The 21,411-nt window shown below is 44.2% G+C and overlaps 2 protein-coding genes across 8 annotated transcripts in view; one reads left to right on the top strand and one right to left on the bottom strand.

The window, feature by feature from the left end:
* COG1 (component of oligomeric golgi complex 1) overlaps window positions 1-5,831 on the top strand; it is a 13,228-nt gene extending 7,397 nt beyond the window's left edge. For 2 of the 6 annotated variants that reach the window (XM_060135151.1, XM_060135155.1), the window contains exons 7-14: window positions 196-987; window positions 1,523-1,669; window positions 2,139-2,300; window positions 3,140-3,267; window positions 3,739-3,847; window positions 4,294-4,403; window positions 4,484-4,562; window positions 5,635-5,831. In XM_060135151.1, the coding sequence (XP_059991134.1) occupies window positions 196-987; window positions 1,523-1,669; window positions 2,139-2,300; window positions 3,140-3,267; window positions 3,739-3,847; window positions 4,294-4,403; window positions 4,484-4,562; window positions 5,635-5,781 (1,674 nt within the window). In that variant the 3' untranslated portion in view covers window positions 5,782-5,831. Of the gene's footprint in view, window positions 1-195; window positions 988-1,522; window positions 1,670-2,138; window positions 2,301-3,139; window positions 3,268-3,738; window positions 3,848-4,293; window positions 4,404-4,483; window positions 5,065-5,634 lie in introns of all 6 variants that reach the window. The other 4 variants (XM_060135153.1, XM_060135154.1, XR_009537695.1 and 1 more) reach the window with 4 other exon arrangements.
* Window positions 4,671-21,232, bottom strand: VCF1 (VCP nuclear cofactor family member 1). 2 transcript variants are annotated; one of them, XM_060135260.1, is made up of 4 exons: window positions 20,965-21,232; window positions 16,620-16,719; window positions 13,561-13,650; window positions 4,671-7,084 (listed from the first exon to the last, which is right to left on the bottom strand). In XM_060135260.1, the coding sequence occupies exons 1-4, from the start codon at window positions 21,183-21,185 to the stop codon at window positions 6,848-6,850; spliced, it is 648 nt and encodes a 215-aa protein (XP_059991243.1). In that variant the 5' UTR covers window positions 21,186-21,232; the 3' UTR covers window positions 4,671-6,847. The 2 variants fall into 2 exon arrangements, with proteins under 2 accessions (XP_059991243.1, XP_059991244.1); XM_060135261.1 differs by lacking the exon at window positions 13,561-13,650 and having other exon boundaries at window positions 20,965-21,228.
* Between the last annotated feature and the right edge of the window lie 179 nt (window positions 21,233-21,411).

Genomic DNA, 21,411 nt, shown 5'->3' with positions numbered 1-21,411 from the left:
CCAGGCGTCTGTCGGGTGGTTGGGAACATGTCCACATCCACCAGTGATGACATTGTTCTCTGCCACCACCATGCCATCTTCCTGAGCGTGGCGGAGAACATTGGATGTTGGGATAGATTGCCAGTTAGTGCTCTGGTTTTGAGATTTCCTGGAAAGAACTGGGATTTGAAGAACTCTTCTCTCCTTTGCTTTCAGACTCTGACAAAAGAAGGCTTTGACTCCATCTCCAGTAGTTCCAAAGAGCTCCTCATTTCAGCCTTGCGGGAACTTGAAAGTAGCGCCGGCAGCTCCACTTCAAATAAGCACATCCACTTCGAGCATAACATGTCTCTCTTCCTCTGGTCCGAGAGTCCCAGCGACCTGCCTCCCGACGCTGCCTGGGTCAGCGTGTCAAACCGGGCTCAATTTCCGGGCAGTGGGCTCTCCATGAAAGCACAAGCCGTTAGCCCTTGTGTACAGAGCTTCTGTTCTGCCCTAGATTCGAAACTGAAGGTGAAACTGGAGGACCTCCTGGCTTACCTTCCCTCTGGTGACCCGTCACCCCCGAAGGACGTCTCCCCCACTCAAGCCAGGAACTGTGCCTTTGACAGATACGCAGACGCGGGGACCGTGCAGGAGATGCTGCGGATGCACTCCACGGCCTGTGTCAGGCACATCACGGACTGCGTCCAGGCGGAGCTGCAGCGCATCCAGCAGGCTATACAAGTGCAGCAGGACGCTCTCGACGGGGTCAAGCTACACTCGGTCCTTTTCATGGCCAGACTCTGCCAGTCACTGGGAGAACTGTGTCCCCACCTGAAGCAGTGCATCTTGGGAAAGTCAGGGAGCACCGAGAAACCAGCAAGGGATTCGAGAGCTCTGAAAAAACAGGGGAAGGGGAAAACTCAGGAAATAGTTCCCATGCAGGCCAAGTGGCAGGAAGTGAAGGAGCTCCTCCTACAGCAAAGCGTGATGGGCTACAGGGTCTGGAGCTCGGCGGTTGTGAAAGTGAGTGACACGTAAACGTATTCCTTCTGTGCCCGCCAGGCAGTCCCCATTTCTGTCCCCTTTTTGTCATAGTCCAGGCTGGCCAAGCTCAATAAGACCTTTCAATAGTAAGGGAATAACAATTCTTATTTCACACAGTTATTTTCATTTATCTCTGCCAGATAGCTCAAATGTAAAAACTTTTCTATTCGTTTTAGCCTACATTTTATAGACAGAAACCCTGGATTTTTTTCCTTCCATCTGATGAGAATGAAAGACTTTCTCCCTGGACAAGGGTATCTGTTTTCTGCTCTTCAACCTAAATGTCATCATCTCCACTGGTGTCTTAAGAGGTGGCCCCTGACGTCTGTAGGGTAGTTGGCAATGAAATCCCCGTCGCTGGCATCAGCAGTTAGAAGAAAAGGGAGGTGTGCCACTCGCCATCCCGCACACAGTGCAAGCAGCAGAAGCTGGTCTCAAGATGGCTCGAGTAGTTTGAAACAAACTCCACAAAGGATCTGAGTGGCCCATGTGGATATTTGCTTTCTATTACCAGGTTTTGGCTCATGGATTCACCCAGTCATTACTTTTAGATGATGCTGGCTCAGTCCTGGCCACGGCCACCAGTTGGGATGAACTAGAAATCCAGGAGGAAGCGGAGTCTGGCAGCAGCGTCACGTCCAAGATCCGACTGCCCGTCCAGGTACGTAAGGGCCGCCACGAGGGGCCCGCCACTGGGAAGGGGAAAACATGCTCTGTGGAAAGGACCGAGACTTGAGAAATAATCATTCAGCATACAGCTTCTGAGGAAGGGCTGCAAGTAAGACGTGTAACTTTCTACTCTGGGAGCAAAGAGGGCGTAGGGCCGAGTAAATAGGAGACTGTTCGAGGAGTCAGTTCATGAGTCTTGCCTTTTGCAGCACAGACTCTGTGCTAATTAGAGAACCACTCACCCTAAAGAGGAAACAGCAATGGAAAACACGGTGCCAGGCCACCAAGGGAATGACAGCAGCCGTCACTTGTATCTGTTCACGGGTCTCTGCTCGGAGAGGGGCCGACTGCAGGGGTCAAGGTCCTGGCGTATAAGCCTAGGTAGGGTAAATGAATCCACTCTTAGCCCGTCTCGCTGCATTGGGGCAAGTTGGCAACTGGACATTCCTTTGTTCTTTTAGCCGTCCTGGTATGTACAGTCCTTCCTGTTGAGCTTATGCCAGGAAATTAATCGGGTTGGAGGCCATGCCTTGCCCAAGGTGACACTGCAGGAGATGCTGAAAAGCTGTCTGGTTCAAGTAGTAGCTGCCTATGAGAAACTCTCAGAAGAAAAACAGGTGAAGGTAGGTGTGTGAATTTTTTCCCATTAAAAACAAAAACTGTAGCTTTTTCTTGGGTTTGGGCGCTTCACACCCAGGATTCCAGGTGATAAGGACCACTTGCCCCGGGCTATCTAATCGGTAGCGGCTTCCAGCTCCTCGACTTCAATCACACCCATTCCCAAGGGTCAAGCTGGTCATCACTGAAAAGGCAGTTCCGTACCAGTGGCGAGGACGAAAGCCTCAAAGTTTTTTAAAAAGACCTGCTTTCCAAGCCCAGCACTGCCACGTGGTCACTGCAGGCTTTGGGCAGATCATTAACCTGTTTCCTCAGGATGCAGCGGGGTCACGTGCGCTGCTTGGGGGGGTGGGGGGTAGTGTGAAGGCTCAGGAACAGTAGCAAAGCCCAGCACACCCGCGGTGGGGGCTCCTGTCGCCCAGCCCTCCTCCCTTACTGCTCTGCGGCCCTCTGCCTTTGGCGCGCACTCCCATTGCATTACTAACGTTTTTAAGACAGGACCAACTCCTGACTTGCGAAGGAGTTCATATTAAGTCTTCTCCCCTGAGCTTCCTCAAAAGGCCTCTCCTTCGTGCCAGGAGCTTTTTTCTTTTACAATGACTGTCTACAGCACCTGAGACCTTTTTTTAAGGGCCGGGTCTCTTCCCGGCCATTAGGTTTTTCGTTTTAAGACCAGGTATCTAACATAACTTATTTTTGTTATTGTTATGAGATTAAACTGGCCTTCTGAGTATAAAAAGCTTCTGAAATAACCAGCTGAAACGCAGCCAAACCCTGAAGCTGTTTATTCTCAGATAACAAGTCATCTCCCTTAATGGGTGGGGACGGGGAAATTCATTTGCAGAAAGAAGGTGCATTTCCAATGACCCAGAATCGGGCACTGCAGCTGCTTTACGATCTGCGTTATCTCAACATCGTTCTGACGACCAAGGGTGAAGAGTTGAAGAGTGGCCGCAGCAAACAGGACCCCAGGTAGGTATGCTCGCCCTCCCGTGCATCTCTCCCAAACCTGCACAGCCCTTTTCTGGGAAGCCACTGGAGTTAGCCTCACGTTGCCCATTAGTTGTGTTTGTTTTCAACAGTAAGGGCTCATGTTACTAGCAAGAGAAAGAACGACCACCTGCTGGATAGATTCCACAGTCAAGTGTAGTACGTGGAATCTCATGCCTCTCTTCTGAGTCAGCCTACCAACTGTTGGGTGTAATCTGAACCTCCGGTACCCTCCCCAGAAACAACCTGGGGAAGTTGTGGACTGGACGTAGACATCCCATCTGGTGAAACCTCCTGAGGATCATTTAAGCTCAACGATCAGTGACAAGTGGGGCTAAGCCAGCAGTTAAGGAGAACAGACCCAGTTCCAGGGCTTGTCTAGCATTACGACACCCAAAGATTGGTTTCTGTCCTACAAAACGTGGAGAATGACCCACTCGATCCTTTTTGCAGAGTTGAGAAAGTGGCTGACTACCTTGAAGCGCTCATTGACCCGTTTGACCTGGACGTTTTCACACCGCACCTCCACGGCAACCTCAACCGCCTGGTGCAGCGGACTTCTGTAAGCCGGGGAGAACACGCTCACCGTGAACGTGAACGCAGCGCCTCGGGCTCAGATTACAGCACAGACCTGCCCAACACACAACGCTCCAGGACACAGTGGGGAGAGGGGCTAAGACACAGAGCTGAGTTGTTACAGGGGCCGAAAAGAGGATTAGATCAAACCTCAGGGCTGAGGCAACCCCGGGATGACCCCTTTAGTTGTGAATAAGGACTATTCAGGTTTTATCCAGGCCTCAGAGAGAGGAATACAAAGAGCTATGGACGGGGAGGTTCTGACCTGTGGGCAGCGATAAAAGTAATCGTGGAGCATGAACACACTCAAAAGAGCATTTCCCCAAAAGGATGGCTAGAAACAAAGTAGTGACTGATTACTGACAGAATTTCCTTTTAAGTGGACAGTACCAACACCCAGCCTGTTACTGTGCCCCGTCTCTCGTCTGGCAGGTTCTCTTTGGATTGGTGACGGCTACAGAGAATCACTTCACCCCCAGAAGCAGTACGTTCAGCTCCCAGGAAGCCCATAACGTACTGCCACTAGCATCAAGTCAGATCAGGTAATGATTCTGAGTGGTTCCTGCTGGGGCCCCAAAGCTTCCTGGTCCTTCTACTGAAATGCCCTCCTCTTGTCTTGGAGGTTTGGACTTCTTCCACTGAGCATGACAAGCCCTCGAAAGGCCAAATCAGCCGGCAGAAGCATTGAAACCAGAGCCCAGGTTAGTGCGCAGACGAGAGGTTCACCCCCATCGATCCTGCCCCGTCTCCCATCAAACCACCCGTCAGCTCCCCTTTCAGTAACCAATAAAGAACCAGATGACAGGATGCACTAGTGCTGCTTTTAATGGCGGCGCAATATAGAAGTACACGGTGTTACTCGCTTGAGCTAATAAGAGGTTTTAGGAGATGCCCACTGACACTATCAAGTAGCCTCATAATAGAAATGTATCTCAGGCTGCCAAGGCTGTAGCAAATATGCAGGACGGGATGGAGAACGCTGCTTGTGTTGAATAGGGTAAGAGAGTTAACTGCTAACCCTGCACTACGACTGTACTTATTTGGAAAAACAATTGCTTTGTTCCAGTGATGGTTTCACCTCTCATTTCTTTTAGTCGGGTGGGAAGTACAAGGAAATGCGCTTTCTCAAGTTTACATGTTCTTGTTAACACACGTTTTGTTTCAGTAGGCTGCCATCCGTTAAGCCTGCGGGAGTCCTCCTGGGTATTTCTGAAGTGTGTTGTGTACGCATGTGTCTGAGAGCTCCAACAGCTTGCCTCCTTCCAGCATTTAATCCTTGTTTGCTTTCTGATTAGACAAAATATTTGCCAGGTATCCTTTCCATATTCCCTGCCATCAAACCCAGTAAGATCCAAAATCCTCCGTCAAACATCTGGTTTTAAAACTTGGGAGATGGTAGTGGAAAAAAAAAGTTTTTGCACAAGCCTCCCACTCTGTAAGCCCAGGCCTGTGCTGTACCTTTCCCTCACAACACTCGGTTTCTGCTTCAAGTAACTGACCTTTCAGCTCTACCCGCATGAGAGGAACAAACCGTGGAGAGAAGGTACACGTTTGCCCTCTTCCTACGGTCCTCAGCTTCAGATTTTACTTCCGTCACGTGCTAGAGTCTCGGTCTCCCGTGTCCTTCCCCAATCTGGCCTACGAGCAGAGTCCCCTTCTAGAGCTGTCCGTGCTTCTCAGATGTGCTGTGTGTGCCGTGTGGACCCCAAGCGGAGTGGAGGGCGACCAGGCCGGGGGTCCAGTGGACGCTAAGGCACTTTCCTCTACGTACAGCGGCAGGCTGCTGTCCTCCCGGCACTCTCCCGAGCAGATGACCCGACGCACGCCGGCTCCTTGTTCAGACAGCTTGTCGCCGAGGAGGAAGACTCGTCTGCGCCCTCACTGTTCAAACTAGGGTGGCTCTCTAGTATGACCAAGTGACACAGGACAATCCGTCTCTCTAAATAAATACTCCTGCATTATTTCTTTTAGCAGCGCCTCTGCTCATTCGTTTCTAAGCCACACCAGTCTTTCCAGTTGCCGTGGTGGAATGGGGCCCCCTGGTTCCCGTTGGGGGTTACTTTAAGCATAAAGTGAATCCTTGTCCAATAGTTTCACAACACTTGTGACTTCAGACACCAGTTCAGAGAGCTTACACTGTGTCAGCCTTCACCAGCGCCTTAATTCTCGACACTACAAGGCGGGATTATCAGAGAGCACACACAGGCTGCTGCTGGACAAGTCTGTGAATAAGACAAAGTCATTTACGTATTCCTTGACTGTCCGAACTGAGCAGTGTTTTCTAAGTCTGAGATGTAGGCTCTGGAGGAATAACGGTAACAAGTTTATCTGGGGATCCAAGGGTCTGAGAGACCTTCTCTCTGGAAATACAAATATATAACAGAGAGAGGACGGTTATCAGGGCAGGTGCTGACTTTATCATACAGTCTGACTGCAATCTGGTGGTTCTCCTGTCACAGAGGACAGAGTACTTTCAACAGGACACCTACATACTAAGAGGTAGCATGGCAATTTCAGTGCAAGACTGAATCAAGCTTTCTATGTTTTGGAAAAAAACTTAGGTTTTTTCATGGAAAGTAGATACTCTTTACTAGTTTATTGAATTTAAAAAATTGAAGATCCCGCAAAATGAAAAGGCCTTTTTACAGAAAGTAGAATTTCTAAGTGACAGATCTGGAAATCAGTCTGACTTGGACAAACTATGGATTCAACACGCAGATGAGATTTCCTCCTACTGTTGACTTGCCCTGGATTTCATACCCACCCTCGAAAGAATCCTATAAAAAACTGCTTCAAAGCCCCTTTGAAATCGCAATAGTGCAGCAAAACCACAAGTAAACAACGGCCTGTTAACCTGTTATTTCAAATATAGACTGAAAAGCCAACAGGCATCTTTTTGTGCAATTTTTTTTAAAACATCGTTAAGTTGAAATATCAAATCTGCGCAGCGCGGTCCCTTCACAGAAGGCAAGAAAGTGCCGGCACGTCATGTGGGAGGCCGTCCTCGGTGCTGCAGGCTGTGAAAGTGGGCCTCCTTCAGGGTCTGGTTGATGTGGAAGTACGGGCTTTGGCACAGCGCGGACGGCACGGGCGCGGGCTGTGGGCCGTGGGGGCTGGACCGGGCGGTGGGGTGGCTTGAGCCGCTCTCCGGCGCGCTGGCCCGGTCCGGGCTGTTGATGCTGCTGCTGCTGCCGCTGCTCCCGCCACTGTCACTGCTTGAAGACTGGAACGGGGGAAAAAGACACGGCATCACAGTTAGGCTGTTCGGGGCTTAGGAGCTTGACGGGGGTTAACTTCAAATACCCTCTTTAGGACTGTTTTCCTACTCAGTTTGAGGAGGATCAGCATGAAAACACACACTGGGCTTTAGAGCTTACAAAGCATTTTCACTAAGATACTTCATTCTGTCCTCACACCTACCCGCGAAGTCAAGTGGAGTGATGACCCAACACACCCCCCCAGGAAGAGGCAGGGTCCAGACTCCAGCGTGGGCCCTCCGACCGCGAATCCCTTCCGCTACATCTTCATTCCTTTACGCATCTCCCCTGCGTGCTTTCACCACGCGTTCCCATCATTTCCAATAATCACAGAAGGGAGTTCTCAGCCTCCAAAGGGAAGCATCAGTCATTGGTACAGGGTATGAAGCAGGTGCCCTCGTAACAAGTAAGGTGGCTTCTGGGCACAAGTGAAAATTTTGACAGCTTTGTGGTTATCATCTCATGGGCACAAAACCGTACTCCCTGAAGGCAGAACACGTAGCCTGAAAGACTTTTTTTTTAATTGAAGTATAGTTGCCGTACAATATAAGTTACAGGCGTGCAATATACTGATTCACAATTTCTAAAGGTTATATACCTCATTTATAGTTATTATAAAATATTGGCTGTACTCCCTGTGTTGATCAGTATATCCTTGTAGCTTATTTTATACCTAGTAGTTTGTACTATCCTGAAAGACTTGAATATACTTCTTGTAGAGTTATATTAGCATTTTTGCAGTTCGCTATGAGTACGCATGTGCACACGTGCACACATGTGCCTAATTTTCTGTTTAATATCCCTAATGTTACTTGGTGTCTTAGTCATCTTGAAGAGGCTACTCAGAGTTCCCTGGTAAGAGTCACTCTCAGAAATCTCCTTCCTTCCGATGCGAGGATCTTCAGAGGGAAGGCAATGTATGGATCCTTTTCCAAATTACAGTCTTTGACTATTTCTAATAAATGGCAACCCCAAAAACTTGATTAACAGCACACTTCTCTATTTACAACTCAACACAATATTGTGCTGGAAGGAATCAATGCATGAGACATTTAGAATTCTAGAGGTTAATGATCTGGTGTATAACTTTTTAAAATTTTACCCTTTGATACTTCTAAAGTTATATTCGTTTATACAAAAACACTGGTTTTGAAATGCCTGCTTACAACCGTATGAAATCTACATGTAAGGGAAAAGACTGGCAAGAAGCAGGTCACAGTAGTTAGGTCAAAACGGATGGGTTATGGTGATTTTTGCTACCCTTTACTGCAACTTTTTGCAATGTGGTTATTATCTATTTTCATTATAAAAGTAAATGTATAAATAAAATGTTTCTACATAGATACTTTAAAAATGATTCTTAAAATACTAGTTCTATCCATTTTTTGATCAAAAGTTATACCTAACAATGTGTACATAAACAATATGTACGTAAATAAACTTATCTAAAATGGCAAAGAAAGCAATGTTCACGAAAGGCATCCAGTCTTAACACTTAAACCAAGAATTATCATGGTCCATAGGTCATTTGGAGGCACTCACACTTAACAGGTCACTTAGCCCACTGCCCCCAGGTAGTAGGAGACAACCTATCTATCTTCTTAAAAACAAAATTGATGAAAGCATTATAATGGGCTGAATAAGGTCAGATGGCAGGGTTAACAGCAGCAGCAATCACATTTACTTAAAGACTTAAGTGAAAGCCAATTCAAAAACAAAAGCTGTGTTCCATAATAGCCTCCCCTAACCTAGCACAGAATCAGCTAGAACTGCCGCTCGGCAAGGCCGCTACTCGGTGACGAGCAGGTCACCACACTGGGTAGGAGGCCCACAGCACTCTGTCTCCTCTCAGTCTGTTTTCTTTCCTGTTTCTCGTTACAGGTACTGTCTGAAAATTAAGGCAAGAACTAGAATCAGTTTCTAGTAAGTCAAGTTTCCATCTCAAATTATATTTACTTCACACTGTAACAACAAAGGTGACACTATTCTGAGAAAAGATAAAAATTCTTTAAAATAAATAGGTTAAAGAAGATTGCTGTACAATAACTGTTAAAAAGGAGAGAGAGGGAGACAAATACACCTGCAATTTCTAGTCCATTTTAAGTATCCTGTAACTCAGATTTTTAAAGACACGTATAAAACTGTTTAGTGTGGCCCTGTTTATAATAGCTAAAAATGGGAAACAACCTAAATGTCTAAAAATAGGGAAACTGCGACTTCCCTAGTGGCGCAGTGGTTAAGAATCCGCCTGCCAATGCAGGGGACACGGGTTCGAGCCCTGGTCTGGGAAGATCTCACATGCCGCGGAGCAACAAAGCCCATGCGCCACAACCACTGAGCCTGCGCTCTAGAGCCCGCCACAACTACTGAGCCCGCGTGCTGCAACTACTGAGGTCTGCATGCCTAGAGCCCATGCTCCGCAACAAGAGAAACCACCGCAGTGAGAAGCCGCGCACCGCAATGAAGAGTAGCCCCCGCTCGCAGCAACTAGAGAAAGCCCGCGCACAGCAACAAAGACCCAACGCAGCCAAAAGTAAAATTAAATAAATAAATAAATAAATGTATTTTTAAAAATAATAAAAAAATAAAATAAAAATAGGGAAACTGGTTAAACTATGGTATATGTATATAAAGTGTAATACATGAATTATAATCCGTAACGATGAAATTCTATTCTGCTGGTAACAGTGAGGATAAGAGATGTACATACACCAAGGTAGAAAGAGATCTTTAACATCTTTTTTATAGGTTACAAAACAACGTATAGCAGGTCCACTGGTTTTTAAAGTGTTTTCTTTAATGTATACATATATGTACACCAAAAATATTCTGGAAGGATATACATGCCAAAATATTTAGAATTTGGACCTCCTACTTTTTAAAAAAACTTTTCTATAGCTTCTACAAAAAATACTTCTTTTGAGGGCAAAATACAGTCATGAGTAAGAGAACTAAAGAGTGCTACTACAAAAGAGAGTAAGGTCTCCAGTCACTCGTAGCTTCAAGACTGAGACTTAAAGAAAACACTGACACTGCAAGATTTTAGGAAGGCTGTTTGCCTCCCGTGACAGCTTAAGAACCCCTAAACTGCTTCAGCTGACTGTGGCAGACAGCAGGCCGATGATGCTCTTAGACTAAGAAGAGGGAACCTATACAGAACCTGGGAATCTGGGTGAACGCACTTCACACGTTATTTTAATACACATAAAACATTACACCCTACTGTCATTAAAGGTAAGAACAATACATCTCTTTCAAAGGTGCACTGGTTCCTATTTTCACCCCACTCAGACGGGTCTTGGCATTATTGAGGGGCTTTAGGGAATATCTCACCATCTACAGATGGCCAAGCAGCAACCAGCAGAATAAAAGCAAGCAGTGCAACGTGCTAAGGGTGACTGTTCTGTGAAACTTCTCTTGTGATGCACAAGTATATTTGGTATATACTGGGTCACAAAATATGGCATTTCTGTGGGACCGGGTCAAAAAGTTTGAAAGTTACTGAAATGGGTCTTAACGCTGTCAGCCATCAAAGTGGTCCAACTTTGTAGGATAAAGGAAAGACCATTATTTCCTTTTAACCCTAAAAGCATAAAACCAAATTTTAAGTCTCTATCAGAGCCTTAAGATGTATGAAGAAGTAAATCGTTTTGTCTTATAAAACCAAAAAACTCGAGATGGAAAAAATTGTATTTCCCCTGCTTAGTGGAGCCTCTCTGTATCAGATTGCTTGGGGGGGCAGAGATGAAGAGAAGGGAGAAGTATTCGAAAGAGCTTTCAGGAGTCTTGAGAGAAAGTAGAGCAGATAAAGGCAGAAGAACACGCACTGTCTTTAGCAGAAAGAATATACATAAATCATGGAGCAGAGGGCAGACAAGCTGAAGTTCATTTTCTTAGTCCCAAGGGCTCAAATCATACAGAGCTTCTGACCCCTCAGCTAGGCCTGCCCTGAATTTTATTTTCCCAGGGTGTGAAGTCAGTTTAAGAGAGAGCCCATTTATACCCATGGTAGAAACAAAATAGCTCTAAAGACACTTTCTACTAATAACCTTTAGAAAGTCCCCCAGGTGGGATTGTTACTGAGTCTCTGCTTCATAAAAAGAGAGCCAGAGTGTATGTGTACACTTATTACCTAGAGCTGGATGCTTTCTGTTAGTCAGAAAAGCAGATCAACAGCGTATTTTATTTTCTTTCAAGCCCCAGCTTCCCTTCACATCCATCTCCCCATCCAGTGGTGCTTTTAAATTTATGTGAGCCTCAAACGAAAAAAGAAATCTTGCTCGTTGTATTACACAGTCCATCCCTGGAGTCAGAATGAAGTTCACCCTAAGGCCACTGCAGAATCTGAATTAAGTGCAAGGGATGATCCTAGCCAAGTCTATCAGAGCTTCTAATGTAAAACTCTGTGCTTCCAAAGTGCCCAGTGATTTAAGAGAGCTCCAGATCTGCTAATACCAGTGAGACCATAAGACTCCAAATGCATTCAGTGGGCTAATTAAAACCACTTTCTAAATGTGCAAGGGAAGAAAATACAGGTGGTCACTTTTCTGTGTCAATGAGTAAATGGCATATCTTTACAAGATAAAATTGGACCACATCATCTGTTTGAAGTTTCTGCCTAAAAACATGTATGTATTCTCATTACTAAACAGATAACGTTCAGGTTCAATATGAAACTGCTTGGGGTGGCTTTTCTTGCTGTGAGTTGATGCAACATATTACAAATATTTCAAGGACTTGAACTGTGAGCGAAGTTTCTAAAGACGGACACTACAGATTGGGTTAACTTTTGAAAGGACTGTTCCTGCATTTGAATGGACCTTTTGAGAAGTTAATTTCAGAGTTAATTTGCTACAGGGTTTTAAACACACAACCTTAACACCTTACCCCAGAATCTGCCAAAACAGTTTTGTCTGTTAGGCTGGTCCTACTACTAGGACAGATTAATGATGAGAATGAACAAAAACAAAGAGTGTTAAAATACCTTCTTTAAAAATTATGCAAAATATTCCCAGGGTCATCTAAATTCAGTGCTTTAAAAAAAAAATCACCTAACATACTGCCAATTCTTATCAGTTAAAACAAATGGATTTATAGAATCCTAATTTTAATGATACATGGCTTCCCCTGGTTCTGTAATGCTTTTATCTGCCATGCCTCTACACGCCAACTAAGAATACCCTTGGGATTTTAGAGTCATGCCATCAAAGATTTTCCCTTCTAGTAGAGACAAGAAAAAAGACAGAGGCTGTTCCAATTAAGCGACCTCTGTTTTACTTCCACATCTTCTCGCTCTCTACTTGCTGTTACTTCGTAGTGATCTAAAAAATCAAAACGGTCTTGGTAAGTTAAAGGTATTTTTAAAAAGTTGGGGTCTTTGTATTTGAAAAAGGTACTGCTTTTGTTCACTCAGGTAGCAGTACTTCTTGTAAGGCATATACCTGCATACCAGAAGCCAGATTTACTGGAAGTGTCTAATGTAATTTGTAGATATTCAAGCTCAAAATAAAGAGCATTATTCCTACAAGTGAAGCTACAATTCAAACCAAAACGGCCAGCCTAAGAAAATGGATTTAAATAAGTTAAATCTAGCTAGTTTTTACCCATCCAATAACTGTCTGAGGTCAGGGAAGGGAGCTACCTTTGTAAAGGACCCAACAGGAAGATGGAGAGTGACAAATCACTTCACTCCTTGCTCACCAGAGAGAAAAACGAACCTGCCTCAGACATTAACTACCAGGAATCATCTAGAATGCCTTTCAAAAAACCTTTTTATTCCTATACCTGTAATTATATCTCAATTTAAAAACCAGTATCCTAAGGCTCACAAGGCATTAAACCTAAGTCACTGGAGTTAAAATTCAAGATCTTCAATGCAAACACAGATTCGAGTCATGAGAAAAACCACTAGACCCCCATTTCCTTACTTTTTGTAGCTAGAAATCTAAAACTGCTTTCCAGCTAATACCATGTCATAGCATTTACTCAGAAAAATATTTTCCAGCTAAAAGATAGAGGGAGGAAAATTATTCTTCTCTGTTCCTATGATTCAAGACAAGTCTAGAACCTAGTGGCCCTGGATATATGTACCAAAGTCCCTCAGAGCTTCCGATCTGTCTTCTGGGAGGCGGCACACACCGTGGGCAGGAGCCCGTAGCTCACACTCAGACTCTGGGGCTCCCCAGTCTGCCTCTCACCAGCTATGTATCTTTGGGCCAGGGACTTTATTGTTCTGTGCCCCAATTTTTCCATCTGAAAAGTAGAGATCATAATAACCACCAAACTGACAGGAAGAAAATGTACAAGTAGATTCAAAGTTTCTCTTTACATAACTCATCTGGCGAGTCGGTTCACATTCTTCAATTCACGTTCTTCAGCTTCCTAGAATCTAGGAAAAAAAGAGGCCCATACTATCTCCATTTTACAGATAAACATGACTTACTTGTGGCACAGTTCGAAACAATTCAAACACCTCGTGTCTTATTTCCCAGTACTTGCCAATGTTATCACGTTTAGGAGAAAAAGGTGAGTTCTGGAAATTAATTATAAATGACAGTTTTAAATCTCCCTTACAATGAAAATAAACTTCCAAATGAAAGTTCTTTATGTTACAAGAAAAAAATTCTAAACTTAAGTATCTCAAGAAAGACATATGAGGGGCTTCCCTGGTGGCGCAGTGGTTAAGAATCCGCCTGCCAATGCAGGGGACATGGGTTTAAGCCCTGGTCCGGGAAGATCCCACATGCCGTGGAGCAACTAAGCCCGTGCGCCACAACTATTGAGCCTGCGCTCTACAGCCCGCGAGCCACAACTACCGAGCCTGCGTGCTGCAACTACTGAGGCCCGCGCGCCTAGATCCCGTGCTCCGCAACAAGACAAGCCTCTGCAATGAGAAGCCTGCGCACCACAACGAAGAGTGGCCCTCGCTCACCACAACTAGAGAAAGCCCACGCGCAGCAACGAAGACCCAACACAGCCAAAAATAAATAAATAAAATAAATTTTTAAAAAATAATAATAAAATAAAGACACAGGAAATGGCTCCTCTTAACTTAGTCTCTTAAGGAAACTTACCCCGTTGGCCCTACCTTAGAATTAAAAGATACTGTTTTCATTAACAATACACTTTGTCATGTAAATTAATAAAATTAAGAATCCACTAGTAATGACATGTTTTATTATTTCCCCCTTTATACACAATTGTCAACAAGCAGCCAAATGTCCCTAAACTGGATATTTTTATGCCATAAACATAATGATCTACTCCAGTGGTCACGATTCAATTATTCAGTAGTTAACTTTCCATTTTAAAGTTTTCCCCTGCCTTTTGCTGCTCTAGTTCTCCCTGGGTTCACTCAGACTCATTACTCGAGGGGAGGGGGAGGGATAAATTGGGAGACTGGGGTTGACATAAACACATTACTATATATAAAAGGGATAACTAATAAGAATCTACTGTACAGCATAGGGAACTATACTCAATACTCTAATGACCTATATGGGAACAGAATTTTTAAAAAGTGGATATACGTGTATGTACAACTGAATCACTTTGCTGTATAGCAGAAACTAACACAACATTGTAAATGAACTATACTCCAATAAAAATTAATTTAAAAAAAAAAGACTCATTACTCGACGGCACCAGACGTCAGTAAATGTGCTAAAACGGAGGGTCGGAGGGTCGTGACCGCCCGTGAGGGATCTAATGGTGAGTTCAGATTACCGTGACAGGTAAAAAGTACCTGTATTGACTGTTACTTATTACAAGGGCAATCCAGTCTATCCTTCAGACTAATGATTACAGAGTGGTTTAACCACTGAATTTCTTTGGACAAGTAAGAACCAGACATGTGAACCCACAGGTTGAATAACAATACACTTCTCTTCTGTGAGAAGAAGAAAGGTATTAGGGAGTGAAGGTCATTCTCTACAAACAGCAATTAAAACAAACCAAAACTGTAATACTAAGGAGTATTACTCAAAATAAGAGATCAGAAATGTTTGATTTTTTAAAAAATGACAATTTATACTCCTGTTCTCAAACATCAAAATTGTAGATATAGGGAAAAAAGATCAATACAAAAAAGATCTACTGTACCTTTGAACTAATGCAAACATCATATAACAGGACTGACATACAGACACAAGTAAAGAAATATTCAGGGGCTTCCCTGGTGGCGCAGTGGTTGACAGTCCGCCTGCCGATGCAGGGACACGGGTTCGTGCCCCGGTCTGGGAAGATCCCACATGCCGCGGAGCGGCTGGGCCCGTGAGCCATGGCCGCTGAGCCTGCGCGTCCAGAGCCTGTGCTCCGCAACAGGAGAGGCCACAACAGTGAGAGGCCCGCGTACCGCAAAAAAAAAAAAAAAAAAAAAGAAATATTCAGGGTGATACCGTGAAAGTAATCACCGCATACTCTTTTTAATGAATAGTCTTATAACTCAAAAGAATAATGGAGACTCAATTCTGTTAGTTTTATAATTAGATGTTCATGGCAGCCTCTAATCTTTGGTTTTCTTCCAAAGAAAAAAGAGATTCCCTAGTTTAACCAAAAGCTCAATTACTTTTCTGTTAATCTTAAGGGAGAAAAAAAAAAAACCAAAGAAAAAAAAAAGGTGATAGGAAGATTTAAAAGGGAGGATAAAAGCTATAGAAATTTAAGTCTCCATGTAAAAGGATCTAGTCTGCACTGGTGCATCAACTGCTCCTGAGTATTACCTACATGACAGTTACTGATTTTTTTTCTCCCTGAGAGAATTACTTTGGATTTCTGGTAAAGACTGGATATAGGTCAAATCCTATTACTGAGAACTAATTAAAGTACAAATTACTTTGGCTGTGGAAGAACTGTGATCTATGGAATTCTGCTTTAAATGATGAGACTAGGGCTTAGGAATCTTTGCCACTGAGGAGTTTCTCTCTTAGGGTGACAACTGTTGAGGGTCAAATCTTTAGGTGCATAATTTAATAGCAGCATCCCTTCAGTGTCAGCTTCCTTGCCCCACTGCAGACCAGGTGCTCAAGTGCACAGGAGGCATACTGCAGCACCCAGGAAACCAAAGTTCAAACCAAAGTTTGAACTTTGCCCTTTCCCCCTCCCCCCACTCCACTCTGCTTCCCACAGGTGCTCTTTTCAGAACAACATAATGAAAACATAAACACAATTAAAAATAGGACTTCGCATACACATACATTATATATTCCGAATGCTTGTACGGTTTCTCTTAAAAACATGGAAAGCTTATCTTTAAGAGACATGGAAGCAGCAAAATATACTTGTCTTAAGGACAATTAATGTTTAGAAACGATTAGACAATAAGCTGGCTTCTGTACCACAAAAAAAAAAAAAAAGGCCATGACTCAAAAAAAAGAGGTTAAAAACACTGCAGTCAAATAAGATCACTTTTCTTTATTCAAAAAAATTTTAATTACATGGAAGTAACTGGGTTATTTAGCTCAAGCAATGAAAACAGCAGGTACTCTGGACCATACTTCCTACCTCTGTGTCCCAGGAATCGTGAAAGACAGGGTTCCTGCTACTCCTTTTGGTCTGTGGGGGGAGATGGTGGTCTTCTTCACTGCCATTCCTTCTCCTTTTCCTGAAATTAAATCACAAGGAGAAAAAAAAAAAATTCAACAATTGACCTTCTGGACACTTCCAACTGTAAACCATGACAACATATAAATTTGCCCTCTTGCCTAAAAAAAGATAAATCATCATATGATATCCCAATAGGTAAAAAAAAGTTAGAAGTACACCGTCGCCAGGCACGAAGAACAAAAATATAAAAGAGCAGCAGTATGGTCGAGCTTAAATTAGTAAAACTCATTTCTAAAAAAAAAGCTTGACGATTTGAAATGCCTGCTGGGAACAAATAAGATCAGGAAGACATTAAGGACTAAGCTCTCAAACGCCACCTAATTAATGTGATCTTTTCCTACATCTCCTGAAGCTACGATTCCAAGTTACCTAATTTAACTCCTGTCCGTACAACAACATCTAAGACAGGAGTGACTGCCTTTGCCTATTTACACTTAAAATCCTTATAAAAATGGTGCTACACAGGAAGAGCATTAGAGGTTCTGGTAGACTCTAATCTTTCATTTTCTTTCATCCCTGAGTTTTCCCCAATTATCACATTAACACAAAACCTCTCTGCCCTCTAACATATTAAATTACTTTTCTGGACAATCACTGGAAAGGCTGCTCTTGGACACATTAACTTGATTATTCCGGCTACACCACCTGGTATTACGAGAAGTTACTTCACCAGGTTGTTACTGTGCGATGGTAGCACCAGCCACTTAAAATGTCCAGGTTTCAAGAAAAATCACACATATTTCTCAGTCAAGTGTTCTGAGATGTACAAGAAAGACAAAATTTATATGTTTTCTATGCAAGAATCAAGTGCTATCAGGACTTCCAAACCCCAGTTAGAAATCAGAAATAAATTAAAGGAGGTATAGTTTTAAGTCAAATTACATGGAACTGTGCTGTCCAATACAGTAGCCACAATATATATGTGTTAATTTAAATTAATTAAGATTAAATAAAATTTGAAACCCAGTTCCTCGATCACGCTGGCTACACTTTCAGTGCTCAGTGGCTACCCATAGCTAGTGGCGACTGTATGGGACCGCACAGATATAGGATGTTCCTACCACTGTAGAAAATTCTACTGGGCAGTGCTGGCTAGAGGCCAATTTATACAAAGCAGCACAATCTATTATAATGAAATCTTTTCAAGGTTCAAGTTTCTATAGCTAGAGGGTTAAAGAGCTTTTTGGAAAGTACTGAATTTGAACATACAGTATCTTCTATACAGTTATACTTTCTATGTGAGTAGGGTGGCTTACTGTGGTAGGCCCTTAACCCTAAGGCTCTGAGTTGAGGTCTGGACATCGGAGAAAATTTAAGTTATCACCCCAAGCTCAATCCTCTGTACTTGTGAATACACCTAACATTATTAATGAACGAGTATGGATAGTTTAGGCTTGGAGTGATAAATAATGGGTGTGCGGTTTTGATAAAGCATTAACCAACCTGCAGAGGGCTACACCATTTACCTCATTCTAAGACTCAGTTGTTTATAAAATAAGATCTCCTTATCTTTCTCTCAGGGGATTAGATCTTATCCTGAAGTACTGGAGGTTAAAAACTAGATAAATATCAGGTTTTAATCATCATTAAATGGATGTGCTACTTGAACCAAGAAATTGCTACGTTCGTTCTAATATGACCACTTACAAAGCACACCGTCTGATGGAAGGCCAGCTGACGCGCAAAGAGAAACTCCTCAAATGACAGCGTGTTGGTCCCCAAACTCCTCCTTTATCAGTATGCCAACAGCTGATTGTGCCTGGGCTGCTGAGTCACTCTAACCAAACTCAAGAGCCTGACCAAAACTTTCCAATTTCCTCTTTTATAATGGGAGATAAGATACATCTTTCTAGCGACAAGACTATGAATGTCAAGAGGATAGGCTGGTTTTGAAGATTTCAATTAAACTCTGGGAAAGTCTCATGAAATATCCCTGCCTCATAATCAGTTGATTTCTCCAGGTACCAGAATCATCTCTTTGGCCCCCTGGGAGTCCTCTTCTTTGTGCGGCACTAGATTAAGGAGGAGCCCTACCTCTTCTTCATTCTCCTTTTTCTAAGCTCTTTGCAGATTTCACCCTTGAAACATTTCTCTTTCAACAACAACATTAATAATTGTCAAAACTACAGCTTCATGCTTAACCCCCTCCACACAATCAGTCAGATTGTAACTTTTAACATTAATGCCATAGACCAGGTTATAATTTGAGCAGCCACCCTATAACTGATTACATTCTCCCTAGCCATCTAGTTACAGATTATTGTTTAGCACCTGTTACTTCTAAGGATGGCAGAAATACATCCCTTTTCCTCATTTCATTTCTCTCCAATCTTCCTGTCATCTCCTAGAGATCAAGCATAGAAGAAATCCTAGAGTACGGAGACTAGTGGTTTTCAATTCTTTTAAAAAAAAGTAACAGAACTCTTACGTCCTGCCAAAAAAAAAAAAAAATCCCTCTATTTCCATAAGAGATAAAGGATCTGTTTTAAAGTAGAAGCCTCCCTCCCACAAACCCACCCCTCTTGCAGTTTGAAAAACCACCGTCTTAGACCAACCCTTCATCTTAAAGTTGAGGAAACAGATCCAGAGACCAGAACTGACTTGGAGATGCTAAGACAGCTGGAGCTGGTCCATCATACTCCACGACACACGGGTGCAGAGAAAACCCTGCCAAATCAAATGACTTATTTTATAGTAAAGAAGTTACCATGTTGAGATTGTGTGAACTAGATAAAAAGAATCTGTTACTAGTATAAACACATTCAGATTACCCGTGTATATAGCACAGAATAAAAGAAATATTTTGCTAAGAAACATTTCGACTTTTTCAGATATGTGAGACACCCCAAGGGACTACTGGAAGTACGAACTGGGTTTGGGAAGGAAAAAAATGGCAGTTAGATCAAGCTTACTGTACTTAAGGATCCTGTGACTAATTCCAGTAGCAAGTTGGTACACCTGGCCCCTAATTTCAAATTTAGTCCACTCTTCTTTAATATACAAATAGAGGCTTTATGCCCTACTCACTGCATGACCCAAGTCTATATGCAGAAGTTTGGAGAACCCTAGATTTTCGCTATTGGCCCAAATAACTTCAGGGTGCTTACGAGAATCTCAATGCCATGAATTTACCATGCTCCAGAGTAGGGTCCTTGTGGAAAGACGGTCAATTACATTCAAAGCCAATGGAAACACAGAAAGACAAGAAAAGATCCAGCATAATCTACCAAGGCAATCCTATCTTATTCACTTAAGCCTCACTGAGATTTTACAGAATAAAGGAAAAGAGCAGTGAACCTAGAAAGACCCACTGCGCTCTCTAAATCTCTTTCCTCATCACAAATATGAAAGACTGAACTTGCTGATCTACAGTTTTCAGTTCAAACTCCAGGATGAGGGATTTTTCTAATTTCGAATAAAGCCGATCCTCTTCATTCTGGGGTACAATCCCAACTTTCCCCTCCCCACCTGTTTACAGGGGGAAATAAGGGGAAAAAAAGAAAAAGAAAACTCGCAGCTTGGTCCGGACTGTCCTCCGTCCGTGTCAAGAAATCATAACACCCCCTAAATTAAGACCGGGGCCTAGGCTCGGAGAAAAAGTAGTGCATCACGATATAATCCTACCTCCCGCCTTCCGAGTCAAACGGCTCCGCACCCCAACAGTTTAGAATCCTGCCTGTTCTTAATGCTACAGCCGAGAGAGAATCCACAAGCCACTTTGGGTCCTCGGCCCTTCTGTGTTCACAACCGCCCAGGACACAAGTTCTTCGGTCTAACCTAACCCTTTCCTGCTGCGGGGTTAAGCCCAAGCTTTCTTTCTGACCTTGGGGAGACCAGCTCCCCGCCCCGTCCTCTCACAGACGCCCTAGGGGCTCCTCTCGAAGATCAGACATTCCTCCCATCCCCCTACCCTCCTAAATTTAGGACAGGGAAGCTTTAGGGCCATCGTCTCTCTTCCGGGACCGATCAGACTTCATTCCAAATAGGGAAAGATGGGGGGAAAAGATGGGGTCGAGAGAAACCTGGGCCCTGGGGAGTCACTCCTTCAGCGCCCCCAGGGACCAGGTACCCGATCACCCGCGCATCCCGCTCCCCTCCTCCCTCGGACTGCAAAGCACCCAGATGGAGACCTGCCGGGCCCACGCTTGCTCGGACCCCGCGTCACGCGCCCCCTCGGCTCCAACCGCCAAGACACAGCAACCGGCGAGGGGCTGGAAAGGAAGAGGGTCCCCTACGGTCTCACCTGGGGCGGAGGCGCTCGCTCATGTTAGCTGATGGAGGCGAGCGACGCGGCGCCGCTCCGCGAAGAGAGAAAACAGAGGGTGTTGTGTTCCGGCGGCCGCCACGCCCACACCCTCGGGCCTTGGCTCTCACCGCGGCTCCGGTGGAAGCGGCCGGCGATGAGTACCCCTCTGTGGGACCCGTACCACCTCTACTTCCGGCGTCTGATCCGCGCCCCCCCATGTCGCAGCCGCCGTGGTACCGCCCACCCGCGACTGCGCAGTGGTGCGACCCCGGCCGCGCCGACTGGTAACCCCGCCCACAGGAAAAGGCGGGCTCGGAACAACCAGGAGCTTCTGGGAGAGAAGACCTCGTTAGAGGTCGCCCGAGCTTTCGCCTGTTCGCAGCCGAGCGGGGATACCTTAAGAGTCAAGCCAGCTTTAAATTAAATTAAACTATATCAGAATAA

The sequence above is a fragment of the Lagenorhynchus albirostris genome, chromosome 20 (assembly GCF_949774975.1).
Source record: "Lagenorhynchus albirostris chromosome 20, mLagAlb1.1, whole genome shotgun sequence".
Classification (NCBI taxonomy): domain Eukaryota; kingdom Metazoa; phylum Chordata; class Mammalia; order Artiodactyla; family Delphinidae; genus Lagenorhynchus; species Lagenorhynchus albirostris.
The sequence above is the reverse complement of the archived record's forward strand: the minus strand, read 5'-3'. Positions and strand labels throughout refer to the sequence as shown.

Excerpts from the sequence above, each read along its gene's own strand:
- VCF1 (XM_060135260.1), bottom strand. The coding sequence starts at position 21,185 with ATGGGGGGGCGCGGATCAGACGCCGGAAGTAGAGGTGGTACGGGTCCC. Across the intron at positions 16,720-20,964 it reads AGCGAGCGCCTCCGCCCCAG|GAAAAGGAGAAGGAATGGCA; the intron begins GTGAGACCGTAG and ends ATTTAATTTCAG. Across the intron at positions 13,651-16,619 it reads ACGATTCCTGGGACACAGAG|AACTCACCTTTTTCTCCTAA; the intron begins GTAGGAAGTATG and ends ATTAATTTCCAG.